We start from the raw sequence: 24,903 nt of genomic DNA, 5'->3' as shown, positions 1-24,903 counted from the left end.
ACGCGGCTCTCGAGCTCTCCGCACCGAACACAGCGCGAGTAACCAGCTCTGTTCAGCTTTTCCGCGTCTTGTGTTCGGATGCTTTAATGTTTAAATCGACAGGCGGTAACCCTTAAAAACACGTGAAAAAGATAAGCTTTCGTGACGATGCGCAGCAGTGGCCCGTCAACTGTCCTGAGCATCTTTTTAGGCTGGCCTCAGCCAGTCGGTTATATAAAATATCAAGGTGAAAGTCATCATAGCTTGCTTAGTAAAGACCCAGCTACCATTTTTTTTTATCGCCCGATAAGAGTCTCCCGTTAACGCAGCACGTTAACGCCGATAACGGCCCACTACTAATTTCTCTCTCTCTCTCTCTCTCTCTCTCTCTCTCTCTCTCTCTCTCTCTCTCTCTCTCTCTCTCTCTATATATATATATATATATATATATATATATATATATATATATATATATATTCCATTATATGTATACATATAAGCTACACTACATACCAGATATCTGGACTATGCTTTCAGCATTTGCTTATATCGACATTGCAGTAGGATAATTTACATAACTGCTTTTTATTTTTGATTTTTTAAATGAATAAAATAAAGAGTGGTGGATTGTTCAAGAACATTTGTCTTTTGGTTCAGAGCTCCAAGATCTTTCTCAAGTTTCATTGCTAACCCTTTTTATACTTCCCCTACTGAAAAGAAGATGAAAGTCTGTTCACAGTCTGAAGTTAATGGATCTTGATTGATCAGAGACAGATGATGATGGGATACACAGTCAGTCAGTGTGGATTACAACTCCCCAAAGATCTCAGGTGAGATCCTAAAACCAGGTGAGCTGTGACCTTATAAGAATCATAGTTTCTGTTCCACATCTGCTCTAAGAACACCTTGTGAGCCGTACAGAGAGTGAACGTTCCATAGAGAAATATCCCACATCAGACAGCTTGTAAATACCCTCAAACTGATTTCCTGTTTTGGGAAATTAAAACAATTAACAGGACCACCACAGCATGCTAGAGCTTTCATTAAAGTCCATAGACCACCATGGAGAAATGCTTATAAATGCAGGGAAATGTGAAATTAATAATCTTGGGAGTAGAATAGTTTTGCATTTTTCTTAATTTACTTCATTTAAAATATAAGTTTAAATGTTTTGAAATACATTTCAGGTAACCGGTCCACCGGGTCAAACCACAGTGCATGTGCTGTTCACAAATTCAAAACCACAACCCACTGGCCCCTGAAAATGAAACGAGATGTTACCAATAAAACAAAACAAATCCAGACCTACTCCGCAACAACAACTACAAAACAGTGGTAGTGCAACGGAATAAACAAGCTGTTGTCAGTATAAATAACTGCATCCCCAAACTCCCGCACATAAAAAGTAGCTTTGTGATTTATTTCCAGCAATAGCAGAGATGCACAGGTCAATCACTGTTATTATTACTTTTTATAAACCAACTCCAACGTAAATCCAAGAAAGAAGTTCATTATCTCAATTAAAAGCCAAAAAAAGACAGAATTGCCATGCTTCCTTTCTCTTTTCCTCTCATTTTGATCTTCCCACCTCTCATTCTAGCCAAGTTCTTAACCCTATATCCATGCCCAATTAGGACCTGATTGCTGTGACATCACTGAACTCCAGACAGCCGTTGCAGCTGTTAGCCGACCAGCCGGAAATAGACACAGAAAGGGAGAACTGAATAGCAGGGGTTGTGAATACGGGTGGGGGATTAGAAGCTCATGCTTTCAGATCCCTTTGTGCCAAGGGGAGGAGAGAGTGGAGAGGGGGTGGACCAACCCCAAATCTACTGCCTGTTGTAAAGAAAAGAGGGAGAGAGAGAGGAGCAGAAAAAGTTAGTGCAACAGAGGTGATGGACTTAGTCCAGTAAGAGTGACAGGGAACACAAACTCTTCAGAGGGCTAGAAGAACATGCTGGTGGACTTTCATTGCCTTCAAAACCCAGAGAAACCTACAGCACTTAATATACATACCTGCTGATCTTCTGAGGTCTTCAAAGCCCTCTCTAACATCTCCTTGAAATACTTGACCGTAAACATTTTAAAAGGACTTGCTTTCAGTCACGCTTTGATTAAACTTTTCAGTTTGTTTAATATGTATTTAACATTTCACTCCTGTCTCCCTGAGAAGAAGGCTTGAAGCAGTTTTTTTCAGAGTTCTTGAGAGAGGATTTGCAGGCTTTGCATCACCACACAGACAGAGGTGTTTAACTGAGGGCTTGTAGACTGAAGACCTTTCCACTGACACCGAGGACATACTAACAAAAGTGAGACAGTGGGGGATTACGACAGACCGAGCGAGAGGAAACCCCACAGAGCATTTCTGCAAGTTGTGATGACTATTTCCACAGAGGCACTTCATTCGGTTTCTCCTGGGCATTGACGGATATCAAGAGGGTGCTGTGCAATAAACTGGAATCATCTGGTAAGGGTAAGGTGAGACCTGAGGCTCAGCTCGCTCTCTAAACATATGTAATTGCATCCGGCTCACCACAATGCATGTGCTAATCTTGGAATCTTTTTAATTTTGCCTTTTTGTAACATGCTGAGATCAGGGGTTGTTCTATGTACTTGGGTAATTGTTTTTAAGCTCCCACTCCGCTGTTGTCATGATTGTATGGATAACATCTGTCTCCTCGGGTGACATTTAATTCTGAGAGATAATCTTTGCTGGGCTTGATGAGGACACGGAAGTAAAAGATTTGGAGACAGGGTGTTTTAGCGGCAACAGGCAGTTAATTGGTAATAAACACACAATGATTGTTATCAATGAGGCTCCCAGACGCAATCGGAGACTACAAAGCAGCCACGTGAATAATGACGTCTGCAGGCATTCAGACCAAAAGAGTTGTTCCCCGTGTGCTCTATGAGAGTCTAGACAGGTTTACGAACACGCTGAGGTGTGAATGATGGACAAAGAAATAAAAAAGTGGTTTAAAACAGCACGAAAGGAGTGTTTTCAGTCTTATGATTTAATTTTTCATTTTAGAATTTGAGAAAGGAAAAGAAGAGGGATGCAAGATGGATGGAGGGAGGTAAAGTAAGCTACACATCCCACTCCCAGAGGAAAATGATTTGCTGGGACAGGATGCTAGAGAGCTGACTGTTAGTGTGACTCTGTTTCATTCCCCAGGAAGCTTTTTTCCATTTGTAGTAATCGGAACGGAGGCAGACTTCTGAATCGGGCTTTGTTCAGCCCTGATTCTGTTTGAACAAGAGAGAGTTTATGGGTGAAGATGTTTTCAAAATATGAATAGTCTTTAGTGCTCTCTTTATTGATGAACATGCCATGGCAACAAAATACACAAAGCTAATAACTGAAACTGTATACAAAGCCCTCAGGATTGTTTCTACAATTGATTTTTAACTAGATGTCCTTGAAGGTATTCCAAGGGTTCGCAGAGAGGATAACATATGTCGGATTTGATTGTATTCTCTTATTAGTAACTACTTATATTTTTTATTATATTAATGGAAATGTTTTAATGAAAGAAATCATAGATTCTTACCTAAACAAATTACAAAACTATTTTTCTCATACTGGGGTCTGTCTGGGTGCAGCGTCTGTATAGTAGGCTGATCTCATTACTATCTGCAGGTATACATAAGTAAAGTTTGCAAATATATTTAAGTGCATTTAGATAGGCTGAATGGTACAATGTTGATGTATTTATGCTACCTAAAATGTATAAGTATTAACATATACACAACTTTACAACTTTACAGAGACAGACGCGCTCAGAGCTAGTGCTGTCACTTTTGTGAAAAAATCATTTTTGATTTTTAAGACATAAGTGTTCATTGAATCGATTGTAAAATCGATTTTCCATGTCTAAAAAAAAAAAAAAAAAAAGGTTTCCTTTTTCAATGTCAAATAACAGACGAACGTAAATAGAGCGCTGGAAACGCACAAGTCAGCAATATTTCTTATTTATTGCCATGAACTTTCGTGAAGAATACCAAACGGCAACAGGAGTGCAGCATTCTCGAAAAAAATATATATGCAGAGGGGACGGCTGCCATAACAAAAGAAAAACATCACTGCAGGCTTCATTTATGATTTAGGCAATTCGAAAATCTCCAAGATTATTTTTAATAATGATTCAATCCATTTAAAAAACTGTTCAAAAAATGAAACTGTAAATGCAATCCGATTCTCTGAACTGCGTCTGCGGCACAAACTAACACGGCGGCGCCCATCGTGCATACAGCTCAACTAACGCAATCGTTATAAAGGTGTTTAAACAACAATATACTTCCACTTGCATGTATTTGACAATCGGAATATCAGATATTTCATGTCATAACTAACACATTTGTGAATATTCTGAATAAAAAAGGAAAAATGATATAAAAGCAGATCATCATTCATTCAGCGCTGTTGCTGCTGCAGTGTGTCACGTGACAAGCAATGACGCGTCACCATGGAAACGTCACCCTCCCTCTCACAATATAGTTCCCACGTCCCTGGTAGTGTGCGCGCGCTGGCTTTAGCGGTGCAGTCAAGGGCACTCGTAAAACTGATGTTTGTTGTGACTGCCAGAGTTGTATGCAGGGCGAGCGCAGAGAGGGGAAATCTATATTGTCTATATCGTTGCTTTTTTCGATATTAATATCTTGAAAGTTCATATCTAGATATAGATACGATAACGATATATCGTTCAGCCCTATTCCCAGTACATTATTATAAACTGTATACTGTTCAAACTTAAAAAACTAAATAAAAATAAAATGCATTTATTATGCTTTATTGTGTTTTTGCAGCCTTGGTGAGCACAAGACACTAAAAAAACAAAAAAGAGCTGCTAAAACATTCTGGTAAATTATAACTCAAATTTAGGTCTCCTCCTCACACAAATCCAACAGAAAACTTCAGATTACTTGACAGATAACTTTTAGGGCATTTTATGCTAGCTTGAAAGTTTAAGTCACTAAATACTTTTATGGGAAAGGGCGACTTTCTGCTAAGTAGGGATGTAACGATTCACTCAAGTCATGATCTGATCCACGATTCTGATTTCTCAATTCGATTTGATTATTATATTTTTTTTTTACAAAATGAAATTTAAGACAAACTATAAATTAAATGTGTCCCTTTATTATTGCTTGGACAAAAAGTTGCACGATTCTTTGTGAAATTGAAATGTAACACTATAATAATATACTAATATAGCACTTGCATATTATTGCTCTTTTAAGAGGCAACCACTACAATTTTAATAATGATCCAAACAAAGATGCCATAAACATGCAACATGAGCAGTTTTTAATCTAAATTAGATTTATATAATTTCAAAATTTGAAGCAAAAACTGAATGATTTGACTTCAGTTTTGTGAAACTATACATCAAAATATCTGCATGAAAGCTGAACGAGACGCAGATTCACTCTCTGCCAGCAGGTGGCGTTTAAAGGATTTCCTTGGCTTCCACTGTAAATAAAGCAGTGCTGCATTTATGAATTCTAATATGCATTATACAGAGGTAAGATGAAAAGAATAAACACAATCCAAACTTTTCTAAAGACAGTAAGTTCCACTCAGACATACATTCATATAAACTCCTAAACCCTAATTCAATCGCCATTTGTTTAGCATCTCAACCCATTTGAATAGTCACATATTTGAATCGATTTCCAGCTGGCTCACGGTTAATCGTTACATCCCTACTGCTAAGTACATACAAAATAGCATCATTTTTGGGTGAACTATACCTTTAAAACAGAATGTGACACTGTGGAACATCATTTCACTAATGATGCACAAGCAGGTCCATTGTTAAAACATGTGAAAGGCCTGTGTTTAGTCTCATTACTCTGTGTGCTCCGCTAACCTATATACTGTATATCTCTGTAGTCAGAAATAATTTGTAGGGGCACACAGGCACAAATGTAAGGTGAAGACTTCATCAGCCTTCCCCAGCCTCTGTGTGTGTGTGTGTGTGTGTGTGTGTGTGTGTGTGTGAGAGAGAGAGAGAGAGAGTGTATGGCAGCTTGGCTCACCCTAATGAGGAGGGGTGGAATTCAAGGAATGCCACGCTAAGGTTGAAATGAGAAGGCCAGGCGAGAAAACAAGGGAATGATGGAGCGAGAGGGAAAGACTGAAAGAAGACGTCAAGCAGCTGTGTTCCCTCAGCCCCTAATCAATGACTCAAAAGCTGTGTTTGTGCAACAGTCAGACCTGATAGGAGTAATGACAGCTGATGTAAATGACTGCACGCTGCACTAATGCTATGGGTTTAGAACAGAATTTAAGAGTGGGCTCTCTTTCAATTCATGAGTTGGAATTAGAAATGAATTGGCCGCAGCACACAACATTTTGAATTTGAATGACAGGAAAAGCAACTTACTGGATTTGAAATTCTTTTTAGAGAAATTGTAGTTTATTAGTTAGTTGATGACCTATCAATCTATTAATAATCAATAAATTATTACTTTAATCAAGTAGATAATTTAATACTTATTCCTATTTATTTCTTGATGAATACATTTTATCCCTAACTCATGATTCACATTCATCTAAAATAAATACATAAACCATTTTGTTGCAAAACGTACTGATGGCATTGGTTAAAGAAGGATTTCTATAATAATAATAATAATAATAATACATCAAACTTGTATAGCGCTTTTTTGGACACTCAAAGACGCTTCACATGGGGAAACAAACAAAACAAAACAAAACAAAACAACAAGGGTTTAGGGAAAAGCTAGTTTGAACAGGTGGGTTTTGAGTACTGATTTGAAGTTTGGCAGTGAGTCCGAGTTTCTGATGGATGTAGGGAGTGAGTTCCAGAGGGTGGGGGCAGTGATAGCGAAGGCTCGATCCCCCAAAGTCCGTCGGTTAGTGCGGACGATCGGAGCAAGGCGGTTTGTGCCAGCTGAACGGAGGTGGCGGGTGGGTTGGTGCTGTTCCAGGAGCTCAGTGAGGTAGAGTGGGGCCAGGTTATGGAGGGACTTATAGGTGAGGAGAAGGAGCTTATATTGAATGCGATAGTGAACAGGTAGCCAATGGAGCTGACGGAGAACGGGGGTGATGTGTTCTCTTGACCGGGTGTGGGTTAGGAGGCGGGCAGCTGAGTTTTGGATGTATTGCAGTTTTTGTAGTTGATTGGTAGGAAGTCCGTATAGAAGGCTATTGCAATAGTCAAGTCTTGAAGTTATGAATGCATGAATGAGAATTTCAGCTGTTGCCAAGGTAAGGGAGGGGCGAAAGCGGGCAATATTGCGGAGGTGGAAAAAGGATAGTTTAGTGATATGGTTGATGTGTGTTCGGTATGAGAGGGTGGGGTCCATTATGATGCCAAGGTTTCGGACAGAGAGGGAGGGGGTGACAATATGTCCGTCGATAAGGAGAGTAAAGTTCTGAGTAGAGGAGAGGAGAGATTTTGGGCCCGTGATAAGGAGTTCTGTTTTACTGCTGTTGAGTTTAAGAAAATTATTGTCCATCCAGGCTTTAATGTCAGAAATGCAATCGGTGATGGTGGAGAGAATAGCCGGGGAGATGGATTTGGTGGAAAAGTAGATTTGGGTATCATCTGCGTAGCAGTGAAAATGGAGTCCATGGTTGCGGATGATCTGACCGAGGGGAAGCATGTAGATGGTGAAGAGGAGGGGGCCGAGAACGGAACCTTGGGGGACGCCATGGGTGACAGGGGAGGTGTGGGAGTTGCAGTTATTAACAGAGACAAAATGGTGACGATCAGAGAGGTAAGATGTGAGCCAGCGAAGTGCTGTACCAGAGATGCCAATAGATTGAAGACGATGGAGAAGGACAGTATGGTCAATAGTGTCAAATGCAGCGGAGAGGTCGAGGAGAAGGAGGATGGATATGAAACCAAAGTCGGCAGCAATGAGGAGATCATTTGTGACTTTAAGAAGGGCTGTTTCTGTGCTGTGGTGTGGACGGAATCCGGATTGAAATGTTTCGAAGAGTTGAAAGGAGTGGAGATATTGATGGAGTTGTGTGTTTACGGCGCGTTCCAGGATTTTTGAAAGTAACGGAATATTGGAGATGGGTCTGAAGTTATCCAGATTGTCAGGGTTGAGGCCAGGTTTTTTCAGGAGGGGTGTGATGGATGCAAGTTTTAGCGGGGATGGAACAGATCCAGACGTAAGGGAAGTGTTGATGATGATGGTGATGAGAGGAATAAGGGTTTCTTGACAGCTTTTGAAGAGAGGAGAAGGGATCGGGTCAAGCTGGCAGTTTGAGAATTTCATGGTCGAAAGGAGTTTGGAGGTGTCAGAGGGAGACAGTGGAGAGAAGGAGGAAAAGCTGTGGTGTGTGAGCGGAGGGAGTTGATATTCAGAAGGAGGAGAAGCGGAGGAAGTGGATGCTAGTGAACAGTGTATTGTATGGATTTTGGTATGGTAAGATGACAGAAAGTTATTGCATTTGTCTATAGTGAATGTGGAGGTTATATTGTCCTTGGGTTTGGTCAGTTTTGCAAATGTGGAGAATAATGTGCGGGGGTTAGAAGAATTTGAGTGAATGAGTTGTGAGTAGAAATTGGACCGGGCAGTTTTGAGAGCAGAATTGTATGTGGTTATGGCGTGTTTGTAGGCTTGTGCATGGACAGTGAGACCGGATTTTTTATGGATCCTTTCAAGTTGTCTTTTTTGTCTTTTGAGAATGTGAAGATCTGGGGTGTACCAAGGAGCAGAGGTGGAGAAGGAGACTGAGGCAGTTTTAAGAGGGGCTATTTGGTTGAGGCAGGTGGAGAGTGTGTGGTTGTAGAAATTGACTAGATCAGAGGCAATCGGATCGGAGGGAAGTGAAGAAGTAGAGATGGCATGGGATATGGATGAGTTGAGAGAGATGGGACTAATAGATTTCAGGTTTCGAAATGTAATTGTTCTTGTGTGTTTGATGGTAGGAGAGGGGGTAATGACATCCAAGGTGATGGCCAGATGATCAGAAATTGTGAGGTCAGTCAATGAAAGGTTATGTATGGTGAGGGAGGGTGTAGAACAGACCAGGTCCAAGATATGTCCATGATTATGTGTGGGTGAGGTGACATGCTGGGTAAGGTTGAGGCAGTTTAAAATGTCCAAAAAGTCAGATGTGAATTTTGCTGTCGGAGAGTCGATATGAATGTTGAAGTCACCAATGAGGAGAACGGACAGAGAAATGGAAGACAGCTGAGTTACGAAGTCTGTGAAATCAGAAAGAAATGATGGACAAAGTTTGGGAGGGCGGTAGATGACTGCAGCAGTGAGTGATTGGGAACCAGGAAGTCTGAAAGCCAAGTGTTCAAATGAGGATACAGCCGGGATGGGGATGGGGCGGATGGAGATATCGCTGCGGTGAATAACTGCGATGCCACCACCTCGCCGGTCCAGACGGGGGTTGTCAATGAAGGAGTATCCAGGTGGGGTGGTCTGATTTAATGCAAAGTAATCCATAGGTTTATGCCAGGTTTCGGTAAGACAGAGAAAATCCAGTTTATTGTCAGTAATGAATTCACAGAGGAGCAGGCTTTTATTGTTGAGTGATCTTGTATTGAATAGCTCTGTCTTAAGAGGCTTTTGTTTTGAAATCCAAATGGCGGAAGTTGAGACGGGCAGGAGGTTAGATGAAGTCGCGTGAAGAGTGCGCGGATGACGTATGCGGATGTTGTTGTTGCGCCAGTTTCCAGGCTGGAGTGAACTTCGGCCGGACCAGAAAGATGGAATACTGTTTTCGGCACTGAAGTAGTAGTGAAGATTACGACGGGAGCCTCGGTGGATATAAGGGCGACGACGAAGAAGACAGTGTTGTTGCAGAGTAGAGATGATGTCCAGTGAAGGAGGTGCGCGGTGGTTAAATCTGAGAAGCTGCAAGGACGTGTATCGAAGTGCCATGGTCAGAGCCGTAGATGACAGAAAGGCCAGCAGGAAAGTCATAAACAGTAGTAGCCGCATAGCTGACAGGCTGCTCCGGAGTGCAGGCCGGCCAGTAACCGGGCTGTAATCCACTGCTCGAGCAGAAAATAGCGGGGATGGGCCGAAGGCAACCCCGGGGGCTAGCTTGTTGATGGTCACAGCAGAATCACAACGTGACGGGCAGCAGATGCGGCGACCAGGCAAAGACACAATCCAGATCTTGAGGTAGGAACAGATACCACCGGTACTAAACAAAGTCAGTAGGTAAAACCGTTTTTGTTACAAACAAACTTTTTCGTCCGGAGTGAGAAGCGGCAGCCAAAACGCGCCAGCGTCCTCTCAGCGTCGCGTCGAGAATTGTGGAGAGCTATACTTCTGAATGTTCCAGTGAGCACTGTTGGGACCATAATCCAGAAGTGGAAAGAACATCATTTAGCCATAAACCGGCAACGAACAGGTACTCCTCACAAGATTTATGACAGAGGAGTGAAAATCATTATCAGAAGAGTTGTCCAAGAGCCAAGGATCACTTGTGGAGAGCTTTAGAAAGGCCAGCATGTACATATATTTTAGATAAAATAATAAATGCAATAAATAATGCACTCAGCTGCCGTGGCCTGTATGCTCGCTCACAACGCAAGGCTTTATTGCTGAAGAAAAAAAAATGTTGAAGCTCATTAAAGATTTGCTGCACATCATTTAGACAAGTCTGTGAAATAATGGGAGAAAATAGTCTGGTCAGATGAGACCAAAATCAACTCTTTGGATGCCATAATACACACCATGTTTGGAGGTCAAATGGCACTGCACATCACCCCAAAACATCATGGTGTAGCACTGGCAAAATTCATATAATTGAAGGAAGGATGAATGGAAAAATGTACCGAGACATTCTTGACAAAAATCTGCTGCCATCTACCAGGATGAAGAAGATGAAATGAGGGTGGACATTGCAACGAGACAATGATCCCAAACACACAGCCAAGGAAACTCTCAATTGGTTTCAGAGAAAGAAAGTAAAACTGATATAATGGCCCAGCCAATCACCTAACTTGAATCCAATAGAAAGTCTATGGAAAGAAGTAAAGATTAGAGTTCATAGAAGAGTCCCATGGAACCTTAAAGATTTGAAGACCGTTAGTGTGGAATAAAATGGCCAAAGTCACCCCTGAGCAATGTATGTGACCAGTTTCTTCATAAAAAAAAAGGTGTCTTAAAGCTGTCAGTAGCATTGAAGGCTGTTGCTCAAAGTATTAAATACATTTCAGTAAGCAATACCTTTTCCCTGGGTAATTCCATTTTATTACACACACCTTAATTTCTGAACTTATTATTATTTTATTTTTTTGTATGGATGGATTACATACATTACATTACAGCACCTTTAGAAATATATCTAATGAGAAAAATGGTGATGTGTTCAACACTTATTTATCCGCTGTAAGTAAACAGAGCATACATGGAAACTAAATAGTTTCAAACTTTGATTATTAATATCATACCTGGAAACACGATACATTGAGAATATGACGACATGTTTAATAGCTAATTCTGAATAACATAAAAAATTACATTCAAAATCAAATTATAAAGGACAATTCTGCATCCTGTTTGCTACCATTCCAAGGTATTTTGTTAATGGCGCACAACAAGGCAGAACTTGTTTCCATCTGTTATTGTTCTCTACCCTTTAAAAGGTGTTTCTTTATCTTTAATTAGGAATATGTGGAATAGTTCAAAAGCAGTTCAGTCATGCTGTAGCTTGTGAGTCATGCCACATCTGTAATGGAACACTGGACGAGGTAAACTTCACTTTGGCCTTCTTGAGGGACACTTCTTGAGGTACGTGTCAGAAGGACAGACTCTGGAGGGTTTTGTTCCCACCAAAAGGGTAATGACAGCTCTATGGATTAGGCAGATGTGCTTTCTCTTGTCCTGCTACTCACCTAAACATTTCACCATGGACAAAAGCTTTTCCATTGTGTCTTTATGCTGGTTGGGGAGTCCTAGCTCTTAGACTTAGGGACTCCATTGAATCACATGTTCTCAAACACATCTTATGTTCCACTCAGAGCAACCACAGATATTCCCCTTCCTAGACACACACAGACACATGAATCCAGACACACACAGAGGCACATGCTCACACACCACAGTGAAACCGCATGCTGCCCGCAGCATTAGCTCACACGAGATGCTGCCTGCTGCAATGCCCCGTCCGTCTGACACTCTGTCAGTACATCCAACAAGTTGCAAGTCTAACCTATCATTATTGGTCTGTTACAGCGGCACGAGGGGGTTCCTCAGCCTCACATGAAATACACTCTTTAGTGGAAACCATCATTATTTTTTCCTTTCAGGAAAAAGAAAGAAAAACTATGTTTTTCACACAAGATTGATGCACTACAGTTCAAAAGTTTGAAGTCTGTAAGACTTTTTAAAACATTTTTGGAAAATAGTCTTATATGCCCAACGAGGCTGCATTTTTCTGATCAAAAATACAGTGAAAACAGAAATATTATTACAGTACAGGCAGCAATTCTTACTATTAACTTAGCATGCCTATTATCAACAGATTGGCTGTTTATTAGTACTTACAGTATGAAGCACATATTCTGCATGACCATATTCTACATTTCTAATCTGACACTATACCTAAACTTAACAGCTACCTTACTAACTATTTATAAGCAGCAAATTAGGATTTTTTTGAGGCAAAGTCAGTTAATGGTTTGTTTATAGTGAGATTTGGACCTTAAAATAAAGTTACAATTTAAAACTGTTCTATTTTTAATATATTTTCAATTGTACTACAGTTGATAACAAAAATCATGCTACAATCGCAACAAACAAGAGAGAGCTAGTCCATATTGTAATATGAGAAACATATTAAGAAATATCTAACACTGTATGCAGCAACTGATCAGTCAGAATTGTGTATTGTAGGTTATATACAGCATTGCTTTGGACAATGGTGGGTATTAAGAGATATCTGACAATGAACACAGTGATTGACCAATCAGAATAGAGTATTCCAGATAATTTAAATATACAAAAACCAAATACAATCTGATTGATTTACTGCCTCTCCTGGAAAATCCAGCTTATAATGGTAGCTTATAATGGAAACTGGTTTCTACTTCTAGCTGGTCATTAGATTGTGAATCCTTCTGGACCAGCTACTAGTTCAGCTATTAGTCACAGCAGTTTTAAGTTGTCGGAATTGTTTGTGAAACATGGAGGTTATCTGATATTGACTTTAGACTACCTAGAAACCAGCTACTGTGTTTCAAAACACAGCAACTGGCTTACATTGATTTTTCAATAGATGTCTATAGATACTTCTTGTCAGTCAACAGCTTTTAAAATTTCTGTCTGTTTATTTAATCTGTCAGTAAGATTAGAGAGACAAAAGCAGTTTGTGATGAGTGGAACACAGCTGAAGAGTCTTAATCAAACATGTCTAGATAGTAGAACGGGGACATGACATGAGAATGACAAGTTTTCCATGGGACAGAAAACTGCAGGAGGTTTATGTCTCACATATTATTACAATTCTTTTTCTGCGAAGATTATGTAACTTAATATCAGTGGCAGGAAATACAAAAATAGTTTGGCAGCACAAATAAGACTGATACTGTGTAAACAGCTCTTAGATCATCTTTCATGTATTTAAACAGTAAGAACAAGGAGATGAATAGAAAGAGACAACCAGACTTGCAAAGCAAGCTGGCTTTTAGCTGAATATTTCCATGCAGACACACTGGTGAAGTCATGATGTGGACAGACAGATTGCAGGTTTCTGTGCATTTGCTGACTTCATCGGCAAATGTCTGTTATTGTGTTTACTGTGCATAAACAAACACAATATAATAAACAACACAAAGTTTGTTCGCATCGATCCTTCTCAGATAGTCAGCTTGACAAGCAGAGATGTTAATACTAGTGGCAAAAATGTTTCATCCAGTCAAAATCCATCCATTAGTGCTAACACTGAACCAAACGCCCCTCTGGCTGTCCTCCCAGAATATGTTATAAAATTCAACTAATGAGAACTGCAATCCCCTTTTCTCCAGATAATTCTCCCAAAAAACTCTGCTGTCAGCTTTTGCCATGATGATAACAGGCTGGAATAACAGAATTGTGGACATGTTTTTGGAGTAAAAGAGATCTATGAAATGTAAGATGCTAAATCGTTCTTCTGATCTGGTTCAGTAATAATTAGAGCTCGTGAAACTGCTCTATTTTACAACAGACAGATTTTCAGTTTGTGCATTAGTGGTGACTCTTTTTAGTAATGAGCGAATTACTGAATCATTCACTCGATTGATTCAGAAACACTGTTTCAAATGATTTGTTGACACCTTCTGATTCATTAATGAACAAAACAAGTGACAGTCTTTATACAGTAAGTGAGTCACTGAATCATCTACTTAATCAATTCATTCAGAAATATGATTTTTTTCAAGAACAAAACAACTGTCTTTATAAGTGAGTAATTAACGTATTCAATCAATCATTTTTTTTTTTTTTTTTTTTTTTTTGGGCACAGTTTATGCATGCCTTGCACAATGCATTTTATATAATAAAAGCTTATAATCAGAGTGAAATCCCAGTGCTTGTATAAACTAAAGCTACATCAAATTTTCCATTCTCCCTCTGTGATGTTCAAGCCTTTGGCAATGTTTGGTTAACCAAGTGCTGTCATTGAGAACTCATTCATTTGGCAGCTTACCAAAGCAGAGTCCTGCCAGGACACCCATGATGACCAAACAATACATTCAGCAGAATTAAACACTCTTTGTCACCCTGCAACTGGGGCAGCTCCATTGTTCAACTGGGAATATGGTTTTTGTATGAGGTGTGGGTAGTCAAAACGGGCCTGATTATGGCAACAGTGTTGTTTAATAAAATTATTCAAAACAAGTTTTTGGTAATTAAAACGACAAAAGTGCAACAAAATTACTAAAAATGTAAAATAAAAACAAAAATGAAATGGAAGTTATTTCAAAATATTAATATTATTCGTTTCTAAATACAAATATCTATATAACACACACACACACACACACACATGTTGGTATATGTGGTTTATGGGGACTCGCCATAGGCGTAATGGGTTTTATTCTGTACAAACTGTATTTTCTATTGCCCTACCCCAACCCTACACCTAAACCTAACCCTCACAGGAAACTTTGTGCATTTTTGGATTTTCAAAATAACTAATTCTGTATGATTTATAAGCGTTTACGGGGACACTAAAAATGTCCTCATAAACCACCTCCTCATTGTAATACCTGTGTCATACCTATGTCATTATACAAATTTGTGTCTTCGTTAACCACATCAAGCTCACACACAAGCTCACACACAAACACACACACACACACACACACACACACACACACACACACACACACACATATATATATATATATATATATATATATATATATATATATATATAAAACCAAGTTGAACAAAGCAGTGAATCTCTGGAATATGCTCATTTATATGAACTTCCTGAATAGACTGATTTAAAACAATGAATCATACAATCTAACACAACATCTCAGAGAGAAACATTTATGATATCCTGAATAACTAGAATAAATAAATTTTGCCAAGACAACATATGAGGGAGAGGATGCTATGAAAGTCTTTGAGTGAGATTCAAGTCTAAAAGCTCCAGTGAGGCCAAGAACTTACAGAATATGGGTCTACTGAGCCTCATAATTTCCCCACTGTGAGGGTCAGCCACACTCCTGTTTGCTTCTCCATCAGTGCTGGAGGAACACCAGATCATTACTCCCAGTGAAAACTAATCTGTCCCAAGAGATCAAGAGCTTCCATGGCTGGGTTAGAAACAGGGGTAGCTCACTGACTCCTGTTGTAATGAGTTCTCTGGTGTGACAGATGTTGAGTGAGGTGCCAGATCTCCTGTCTAGATCAGCTGGGGTTGTATTAGTTTGGATAAGCTAGGCATGTTCAGACAGATAGAGGGGAAAATTAGACTCATGCCTCCCATAGGCCTCAAGGATGGAAAAATATATCAAAGTAAATATATTAAGGATTAAAGTTCTGACTCTTCCAAAACGATTTAAGGGAATTGTATGCACAAAGGCAACTTTGATTGTTGTGATGTGAATGATATATGCTTGACTTGAGGTTCAATGAAACATAAGAATTTCCACAAAAAACATTTTTTAAATGTAGTTTAAAAAACATGGGTAAGCTTCTTAAGGTACGGTTAAAATTTCATTTTCTCTGGCAAAAAAAATTCATTGTCTGTTGTCAATAGTGTAGTGATATTTGGATCACAATTTAGACAGAAGTCAATTTAAAGCCAAGCAGCTTTCTGTTGGTAGAAGTGGCAAACTCATTGCAAAATGCATTGGGAAATTGTTTGCTGTCCACACTAATATCATACTGCAATTTTGGAGAGTCACTACACATGACATTCTACAACCTAAACCAATCTTGACACAGAAAGTCAAATGACCTGATATGAAGATATTAAGCAGCAGTGAAGCAATTTTAGTTACCCTTTGTCTTAAGATTATTCCAAACTACTTAAGATTTTGAAAAATATATTTATAAATTAATAAAAAAATGTTAAAAAATTCTCCACTCATGTAATTCCCAGGTGCGTGTGGTCATGGATGTCCCTGCGCTAGTATGGCTGGTGTTGCTCTTGGCGAGTGGAGGGTTTCCTGGAACGGAGGGCAGCCCTCAGCAGTTTGACAGCAGTGACGAAGGTCCAGAGGTTGAATTCCTGTCGACCTCTCGCACACGACGGGCTCCAGAGCCTCCACTGCAGGACAAGTGCTCCTACACCTTCATCGTACCCCAGCAAAAGGTTACGGGAGCCATTTGTGTGAACTCCAAGGAGCCTGAGGCCGTGCTGGAGAACCGTGTCAATAAGCAGGAGCTGGAACTCCTCAATTCTGAGCTGCACAAGCAGAAGAGACAAATCGAGACTCTACAGCAGCTTGTAGAAGTCGACGGCGGCATCGTCAATGAGGTGAAGCTTTTGCGCAAGGAGTCCCGTAATATGAATTCCAGAGTGACGCAGTTATACATGCAGCTGCTGCATGAGATCATCCGCAAGAGGGACAACGCGCTGGAGCTCTCTCAACTGGAGAACAAGATCCTCAACCAGACCTCCGAGATGCTGCAGCTTACAAACCGCTATAAAGATCTGGAGCATAAGTATCAGCACCTCGCCTCACTTGCCAATAACCAGTCAGCGCTCATTGCCCTTCTTGAGGCGCAGTGTCAGAGGGGACCACCGGTTGTGGTACCCAGGGTACCAGTCCAACCTCAGCCCCATCCACAACCTCAACCGCAACCCAGACCCTCACCACCCCTCAATAAACCCTTCCAGCCAACAACCTTTAACCGTAACAACCAGATCACCAACGAGATCCAGAGCGATCAGAACCTCAAAGTGCCTCCTGCTCCTCTCCCCACCATGCCAGGAGGAACTCACAGCCCGTCCACCACAAACAAACCCTCCGGTGAGTCTCAGCTTCATTTCTGCAGTGTTGCATGTACTATTTGAAGGGAAAAACTGAAATGAGAATACAATGCTTGCATTTTGAGGAAATGGAGTATAGGCTTTACAAAACTTTCCTACACAAAACAAAGCCAACATACACCCAAGTGTTCCCTTCAAAAGTCTGAGCTCAGTAACATTTTCTGTAAAAGGGCTAAATACTTTCATTCAGCAAAGACACATTAAATTGATCGAAAATAACAGACATTTAGAAAGAGGCCTAAAAAGACCTTAAAATAGAAACATTTGTGCAGAAATGTCAGAAGCAACATTAACAGTTATTGACATTAAATAATTCAAAGCATGATGTTTCCATTTGATGACTCTTATCCTTGTGTGGATTTCAGTGCCAATTTTCTCTAACAGTCATCATTATATAGCACTGCCTATCAAAAGTCATTAATCTCGAATTCTCTCTGCATAGCAGCTCCCACGCAGAGTTGTGACAATAAAGAATCTGTTGTTGTCTCATCTTTGAAATGCCAACATCTTGTTTGTTAATCTGGTCAGATGATGAATATCATAAACAATATTTTGTGTTGAGTCATGCCCATGGGTGGCATTGTTAAACATGGACAACAAAAACTTATGACTGACTTAATAAAATTCATCAAATTCAGACTGAACATTACATTTAATTTTGCATGATTTTAATGATCTAAATGAGAAATAAATCAAAAGCCTAATTTTTAGAGATAAATAATGCAGAAAAGCTTTATTTTCCCCAAAAATCTGATGGTTTTTAATGAAAACCAATACTTCATTGCAATGAACATGACTGTTCTTGATCTCAATCCAAATTAACTTTCCTTAATATTTTCAGCAGTTTTTAAAACTTTTCTTCAATGTGTTTAACATAATGCATTGCAATATTATAAAAATAACATAATGATTTGCCTATATCATCCACCCCAAATCCAACATATATATTTTGTCTATTTATTATTTAAACTGAGACAGCGAAAATGAAAAAGGCATCTTTCAGTTGATATATTTCCACTCCATCTGGTGACATGAGCAGTTTCCTGGCTAGGTCTGCCTGCATTAATAGAGAAAGGTTACACAAATTCTCCTCAATGAGAGTCAAGCTTTTACAATAGGACTACAGTACGAAAAAGAACTCTGGAAGAAAATAGAGAGATTCTGGACAGAAGACAAAAAAAAAGTTAAGGAAAGAGGATTGTCAGGAAAAGTTGACAGTGACTACGTTTGGAAATGGCATAAGGAATGAGCCACATGCTGCATTTAAACTATGCATGTGTATAAATGTGTATGGTAGTTACTCCTTATTATATATTAATTTACATTCATTTCTTTAATATATATATAGGATATAATTAATATATAAGACATATAAGAATACCACTCATATACATTATGCCATATGTCAATGACTCAACAGTTATTGTTCAGCAAATTTTCATGTGCAAAATCTAGGCTATCAAACATTTTGTGTGAGGTTGGAAGAACAGGTTTAAGTTGGTCATGCAAACTTACTTTTTGACCACAAAATTTAAGATGCACCTTAAAATTTTAGAAGCATACATGTATATGAATGTGGCCCTAAGTGGATGTTAAAAGATCAAATTCTGTGTGTATGTTTTTTGCTGTTTGCACACATACAAGGCTTGTTCTGACAAAAAACAGAACTGGTTGTGATAGTAAAGCTGCAGTGATGAAAAAGAAGATAAGATAAGTGGAGAAAGAGCAGGGCAGGGAGGGAAGCAGGACTCTGGTGAAATGAAGTCATTTATTCCAGTGTTAGCAGACATGCGCGACCCAGACATCCCACACAAACACTGAGCTCTCTCAGGTCTGGGGCATCCTGAGAAATGGTCTGCTGACGGATGTGCCAAGTTGTTTTAACACGACCCACACCACTGAAAATCGGTTTCCTCTTCCTCCCTTCTTCCTACCATATCTCCTCTAAAGTTCACTTCACTTGATGGATTCGTGTTCATCTCCAGTTCAACACCCCATTCATCTCTGTGAATGTTAGCTACAATCTTTTAAGTGAAGCCGATTTTCTTTCTACTGTTGGCCATTAGAATGTTTTTGTTCAGAATGTCTCTCATTTCATCTCTTATACAACTAATCTAAATGTTGTCCATTTGTCTGCCAGACATAACAGCTGCCTTTGTCTAAACGTCTCTCCATAAAGCCCCCTGAACAAGTAAAGCAAAATATTGTCACTGTAAAACAGCAAATGTGACAGGAATTTAAAAATGAATAAATGAATCAAATAATGCACCTTGGAACCTGTTTCGGGCTTTTCTGTTTTGTTCCTGTCTCAATTTCTTTTGTTTACTTTTTTCTTTTTAAATAGATGTTTTGGCACAGATGTTGCATTAAGTGGCAAGTTTCCATGGTGTAAAATGTTCTACAACCAATTAAACAGAAGGGAGCTTAAAAGGAGTTTCTAATTTGCTGACAAGCAGACTTCTCCCAGGGAGAGCAAGACACTGGTGCCTCCAAGATAATGAGGCAAAGAATGTGGAGTGAGGTGCTTTTCATGTACAGTCAATCAAAATGTGCTTTGAATTTAGTACAAAAACACTGATACAGCCTCTAATACAGAATAAAAACTACATTTGCATATTTGAAATAGAGTGAGGGTCAAAGGTCTGACAGAAACTGTAAACTTTTTCTAAATCAATAATAAATACCAAATGTTAAGATATTTTATATGCACTACCAGTCAAAAGTTTTTGAACTGTAAGAATTTTTTTAATAAGTATCTTCTACTAACCAAGCCTGTATTTATTTGATCCAAAGTACAGCAAAAACAGTCAGTTTTAATTATTTTTACTATTTAACATAACTGTTTTCTACATTTTAAAATGTATTTTATTCCAGTGATTTCAAAGCTGAATTTGTAGCGTCCTTACTCCAGTCATGATCCTTCAGAAATAATTTTAATATTCTGATTTGCTGCTAAAAAAACAACAAAAAAAACATACTTATTATTATAATTATGCTGAAAACAGCGGATTAGAATTTGATGAACAGAACTTATCTGAAATAGAAATCTTTTATAAAATTATAAATGTCTTTTTCATTACTTTTGATTAATTTAAAACATTTTATTAATATTAATTTCAATAATTTCTTCCTATTCTATAATTTCTTTCTGTTCATCAAAGAATCCTGAAAAATGTAAATATTATTCTTTATTTACTTATTTATTGTTATTAATAATATAATTACTACTACTACTACTACTGATAATAATAATTAAATAAACATATATGAAATAATATACTGTAATAACAAGCATTACATAGACTAAAAACATTTAGACACATCTGTCCCTTGAGAAGAAAAAAAAAACAAAACAAAAAAAACCCTACTGACCCAATAAAAATAGCTATTTAATATGTTCCTGGGATAGGGAATGTTGGAATGGATTCAGTTTTATTCACGGTAAGAGGCTAATGAGCCCCGTCTGTGTTGTTATCTTAGATTTGTCAGGTAGTGTGATGGCTCCTATTCTGGCATGCAGTGAAAATCAGCCAGCCAGAGATTTCAGAAACACAGACACAAACCGGCTTAGTGGACTGTGTACTGGAGGCTATGTGACCAGCTGTCTGGGGTCTGTTATCAGAAATGCAGCCAAAAATATCTAAATTATAAGAGTGTGAAGTATGTTACAAGTGAAAGTAACTGGAGCAAAGTCTTGCCTAAGTTTTGGTACAAGACACAGCCATCTCATTTGTAAGTGTACCATCCAGAGTCCTGAAGAGGTTGGAGTGGATGTGAGCGAGGGCCAGCCGTTGGGCATGAGGCCTACTTTTAATAAGCTACAAGATGAGAGTAAACACTGAAATATTACAGACTACTGTAAGTAAACCAGATGGCCTCAGACGTGCTTTGAGGCTGAGATGTCAGATAACTTTGGTTGGTTGTCTGCCAGATCTGACAGTAAAGAAAGCACGGTTAAAACACACAAAAAATAATGGAACATGCGAGAGCTTTTGTTTAAGTTTGACTGCTTTTCCACCTGAAAAGATCATCATATTAATCCAATTTAATGTTTTTAATCAGCTTCACCAGTAAGGTTTTGCTAGTGAATAGCATACTTGTGCTGCTCCATTTGGTAGACAAACCCAAACCAGCTTAGACTAGGGTGGAAGTTCTCCTTAGCTGGTCTTCCTCCCAGCTGGTTTAGTGCCCAGACAAGGAGACGACCAGTTTAGTCTGGTTTAAGATTTTATTTTTTTTTCCTCCACTAGGGTGAGTATCAACCTTTGTTTACAGTTTAAAAAAGAAGATCAGAGAGAGAGAGAGAGAGAGAGAGAGAGAGAGAGAAAAAAAAACTGGATCAGGGAATGATTTTGAAGACAGCTAAATTATGGATGTTCTTCTGGTTCTCATTGGAAAACTATGAAAATTGGAGCCATTTTTGACACGTCCCTATAAAAACACTGCTCTCTGCCCGGGGAACTTTGGAAGTGCTTGCTAATCTACTTGCTACTGCATTATTTATCAAACGGGCCTTTCTTTGGCATCCGTGCCAGCTTTATGTTTGGCTGGAACAGCAGAGCCAACTTCCCAGGCCAGAATGGCAGCCAAGGTCAATCCTCTTCTTACGTTAAGAGCTTTTCCAGCTGTGCCACAGAAGAACAAGAGACTTAGCGGGAGTAGACGCAACTGAGAAAGACATACAGGGGGATCCTGAGTATGACTTCCTTTGATTATACAACTGCTTCAGCTTTGCACCTGAATTTCCCTTCAAGCCAAAAATTATTCCTGTCCATCACAGTGTCATATTCCAAATATTAAATCTGCCAGCAACAGACAGGAGGATTTCTATATAAAAAGATACAGCATCTCTAAGAATCTAGTATCGGGGGATACATCTTGTATGGGGTAAATTCTCAATTATGTTTTTGTCAAGGTCCCTGGAAGGATTGTCTGGAGGCTCTGGAGGACAGTCACACTAACAGTGGCATGCACCTGGTGAAGCCGGAGAATACCAACAAGCTGATGCAGGTGTGGTGCGATCAAAGACAGGATCCTGGCGGCTGGACCGTCATCCAGAGAAGATTGGATGGGTCTGTCAACTTCTTCAGAAACTGGGAGACATATAAGGTGAGCCAATTCTGGATGATAAATTACTACGTTTATGACGTTTTGGTCGATAAATGTAAAAAGAGGGTAAATGAGCAGTACAATTGATCATACAGAGATGTGATACATGCCTTCCTTTACCAATGGTGGTAAATTGAACAAACAAGTAAATTTATGTTTCTTTGGTAACAACTTGCTTATGTTTTACCTTTTACACCTATAACTCTACACATAAACAAAGTCGTATGGCAGTGAACATACAGAGCCACGCACTTAAAGAGGTTTAATGAGGAGCATATGCCAAGCAGAAACTACCACACTGTGCAGAAATGCCTCGGTGCAAATAAAAACATACTTCATTGATTTCTGAACATTAATATGTATGCTTTATGTATGACATATACAGTATGCAATATGCAGATAAATCAATAATGTGTTCAGAGTTCCCATTCAAAGTGTGCAACAGAATCACTGTAAGTTTAGGGTATTTAAAAAAAAAACAAACTACATTTGAATCCTTGCCAAGCACAAAACAAACAGGTCTTCAAAGCCCTGCAGATAGAGTATTAAACACAAGGAAAGACGGAATTACAAGTGCTTCACTGGCTCAAAAAGATGCTTATCAGTGCAAATAATGTGCTGGCTAATGAAAGGCCTACCAGTAAAGCAAGAGAGCTAGAGAAGAACAAACCCTACAGCAAATGTCATTTTTCAGCCTCAAGGACATGACAAATTAACAAAGACTAAGTAATATACACTAAACTAAATATTTTACATGGTCCATCAAATACTCAATGGCAGGCCCTCCTCTGTTTTATTATAGCAAGGCTTTGGAAACATCGATGGAGAGTATTGGCTGGGTCTGGAGAACATATACTGGATAACCAGTCAAGGGAACTACAAGCTGCTGGTCACCTTAGAGGACTGGTCTGGACGCAAGACATTTGCAGAGTACGCAAGTTTCCGTCTTGAACCTGAAAGCGACTTCTATAGGCTCAGGGTGGGCCGCTACCATGGCAATGCCGGTGACTCCCTAACTTGGCACAACGGGAAGCAGTTCACCACTCTGGACAGAGATCATGATGTATACACAGGTATCAGTAAAATGTAACTATTAGAATTTATAATTTATGTATTGACCCATCTTACCTAAAAACGTGATTTATTTATTTATTTTTTCAGGCAACTGTGCCCACTATCAAAAGGGAGGCTGGTGGTATAATGCCTGTGCCCACTCAAATCTGAATGGTGTGTGGTACAGAGGAGGACACTACCGCAGCCGCTATCAGGACGGTGTGTACTGGGCAGAATTCAGAGGAGGCGCCTACTCTCTCAAGAAGGTTGTGATGATGATACGACCCAACCCCAACACCTTCCACTGAGCAGCGCATGAACACAGGGAATGAACCGATAACTGCTCCCCAACGGTCGCCATTCACCCTATAAAGTGCAGTTCACTTAGATTGTGGTTTAGCTTCCTATGTAACATAGTTAAATAAGATATGTGGCAAAGCAACAAACAGTGTCTTGGTTGATGTAATTGAGAAGGAGCACCAAATTGACATGGACTACAAAAGAAAGCTATTTACAACACAGAAATTGCAGTGTGATAAATTGGCCAGTTTCCCTTACAATGTTTGTCACTACGAAAGTCATGAACATGATGTTCTTTTTCTCTCTTGTTCGATCAAATCAAGTGAAACCTGTTCATCTTTAAATATACAGTGCAATTGCGAATCTGATGTCTGATGTTTCAAATTATTTTGTTAAATAGGCCATAAAAATATATATATATATATATGAAAATAACTGATCAGTACTCATTCATTGTTACAACTAAGACACAGGACATCCAATCCAGTGATAAATAGCTTATGCTTTTCTAGTTTATTCAAAGCTCTGATAACATATTTCCTGATGAGATGAATGACTCATAAGTTATTTCACGAATATCATGTTTAAAATTCATATAATGCTGTAGTTAATGCATAATTAAACATAAAAACACATCTTAAAACAGTCATCAATTGCTCCATCTAAACTGTATTTACTGTGTAAATTAGCTGTTGGTGTCAAATGAAGATCCAACATGTTTATGTACATATAAACGTAATATTGTTGAAAATAATGTGTCATTTGTAATATACTGTAAGTGTAACTGATTTCCCCAAGCACGGTCAAACTGATGCAATAAAGGATGTACAGCTACAGGTTTTGTCTGTGAATGGAGTGAACATCAGCCTACTATAGCTGTAGTTTAGGTTTATGAGCCAAAGTAAAAAGTGAAAAGCACAAGCAATTCATTCAAAAATGCTACATACACCAAATTTGCTCTTTGACTAGATAAATGTTATACAAGTATAAATATAACTAGCTACACTGAGTATCTGTGG

General features: G+C 39.0%; 1 protein-coding gene across 2 annotated transcripts; it reads left to right on the top strand.

The window, feature by feature from the left end:
• The first annotated feature begins 1,401 nt into the window (after positions 1–1,401).
• Positions 1,402–24,718, top strand: LOC113077629 (angiopoietin-related protein 2-like). 2 transcript variants are annotated; one of them, XM_026249945.1, is made up of 5 exons: positions 1,402–2,452; positions 16,529–17,402; positions 22,338–22,531; positions 23,334–23,604; positions 23,693–24,718. In XM_026249945.1, the coding sequence occupies exons 2-5, from the start codon at positions 16,541–16,543 to the stop codon at positions 23,890–23,892; spliced, it is 1,527 nt and encodes a 508-aa protein (XP_026105730.1). In that variant the 5' UTR covers positions 1,402–2,452; positions 16,529–16,540; the 3' UTR covers positions 23,893–24,718. The 2 variants fall into 2 exon arrangements, with proteins under 2 accessions (XP_026105730.1, XP_026105729.1); XM_026249944.1 differs by having other exon boundaries at positions 1,408–2,446.
• Positions 24,719–24,903: the final 185 nt, after the last annotated feature.

The sequence above is a fragment of the Carassius auratus genome, unplaced genomic scaffold (assembly GCF_003368295.1).
Source record: "Carassius auratus strain Wakin unplaced genomic scaffold, ASM336829v1 scaf_tig00022920, whole genome shotgun sequence".
Lineage (NCBI taxonomy): Eukaryota > Metazoa > Chordata > Actinopteri > Cypriniformes > Cyprinidae > Carassius > Carassius auratus.
Note: the sequence above shows the minus strand (reverse complement) of the source record. Positions and strands in the feature narration are given on the sequence as shown.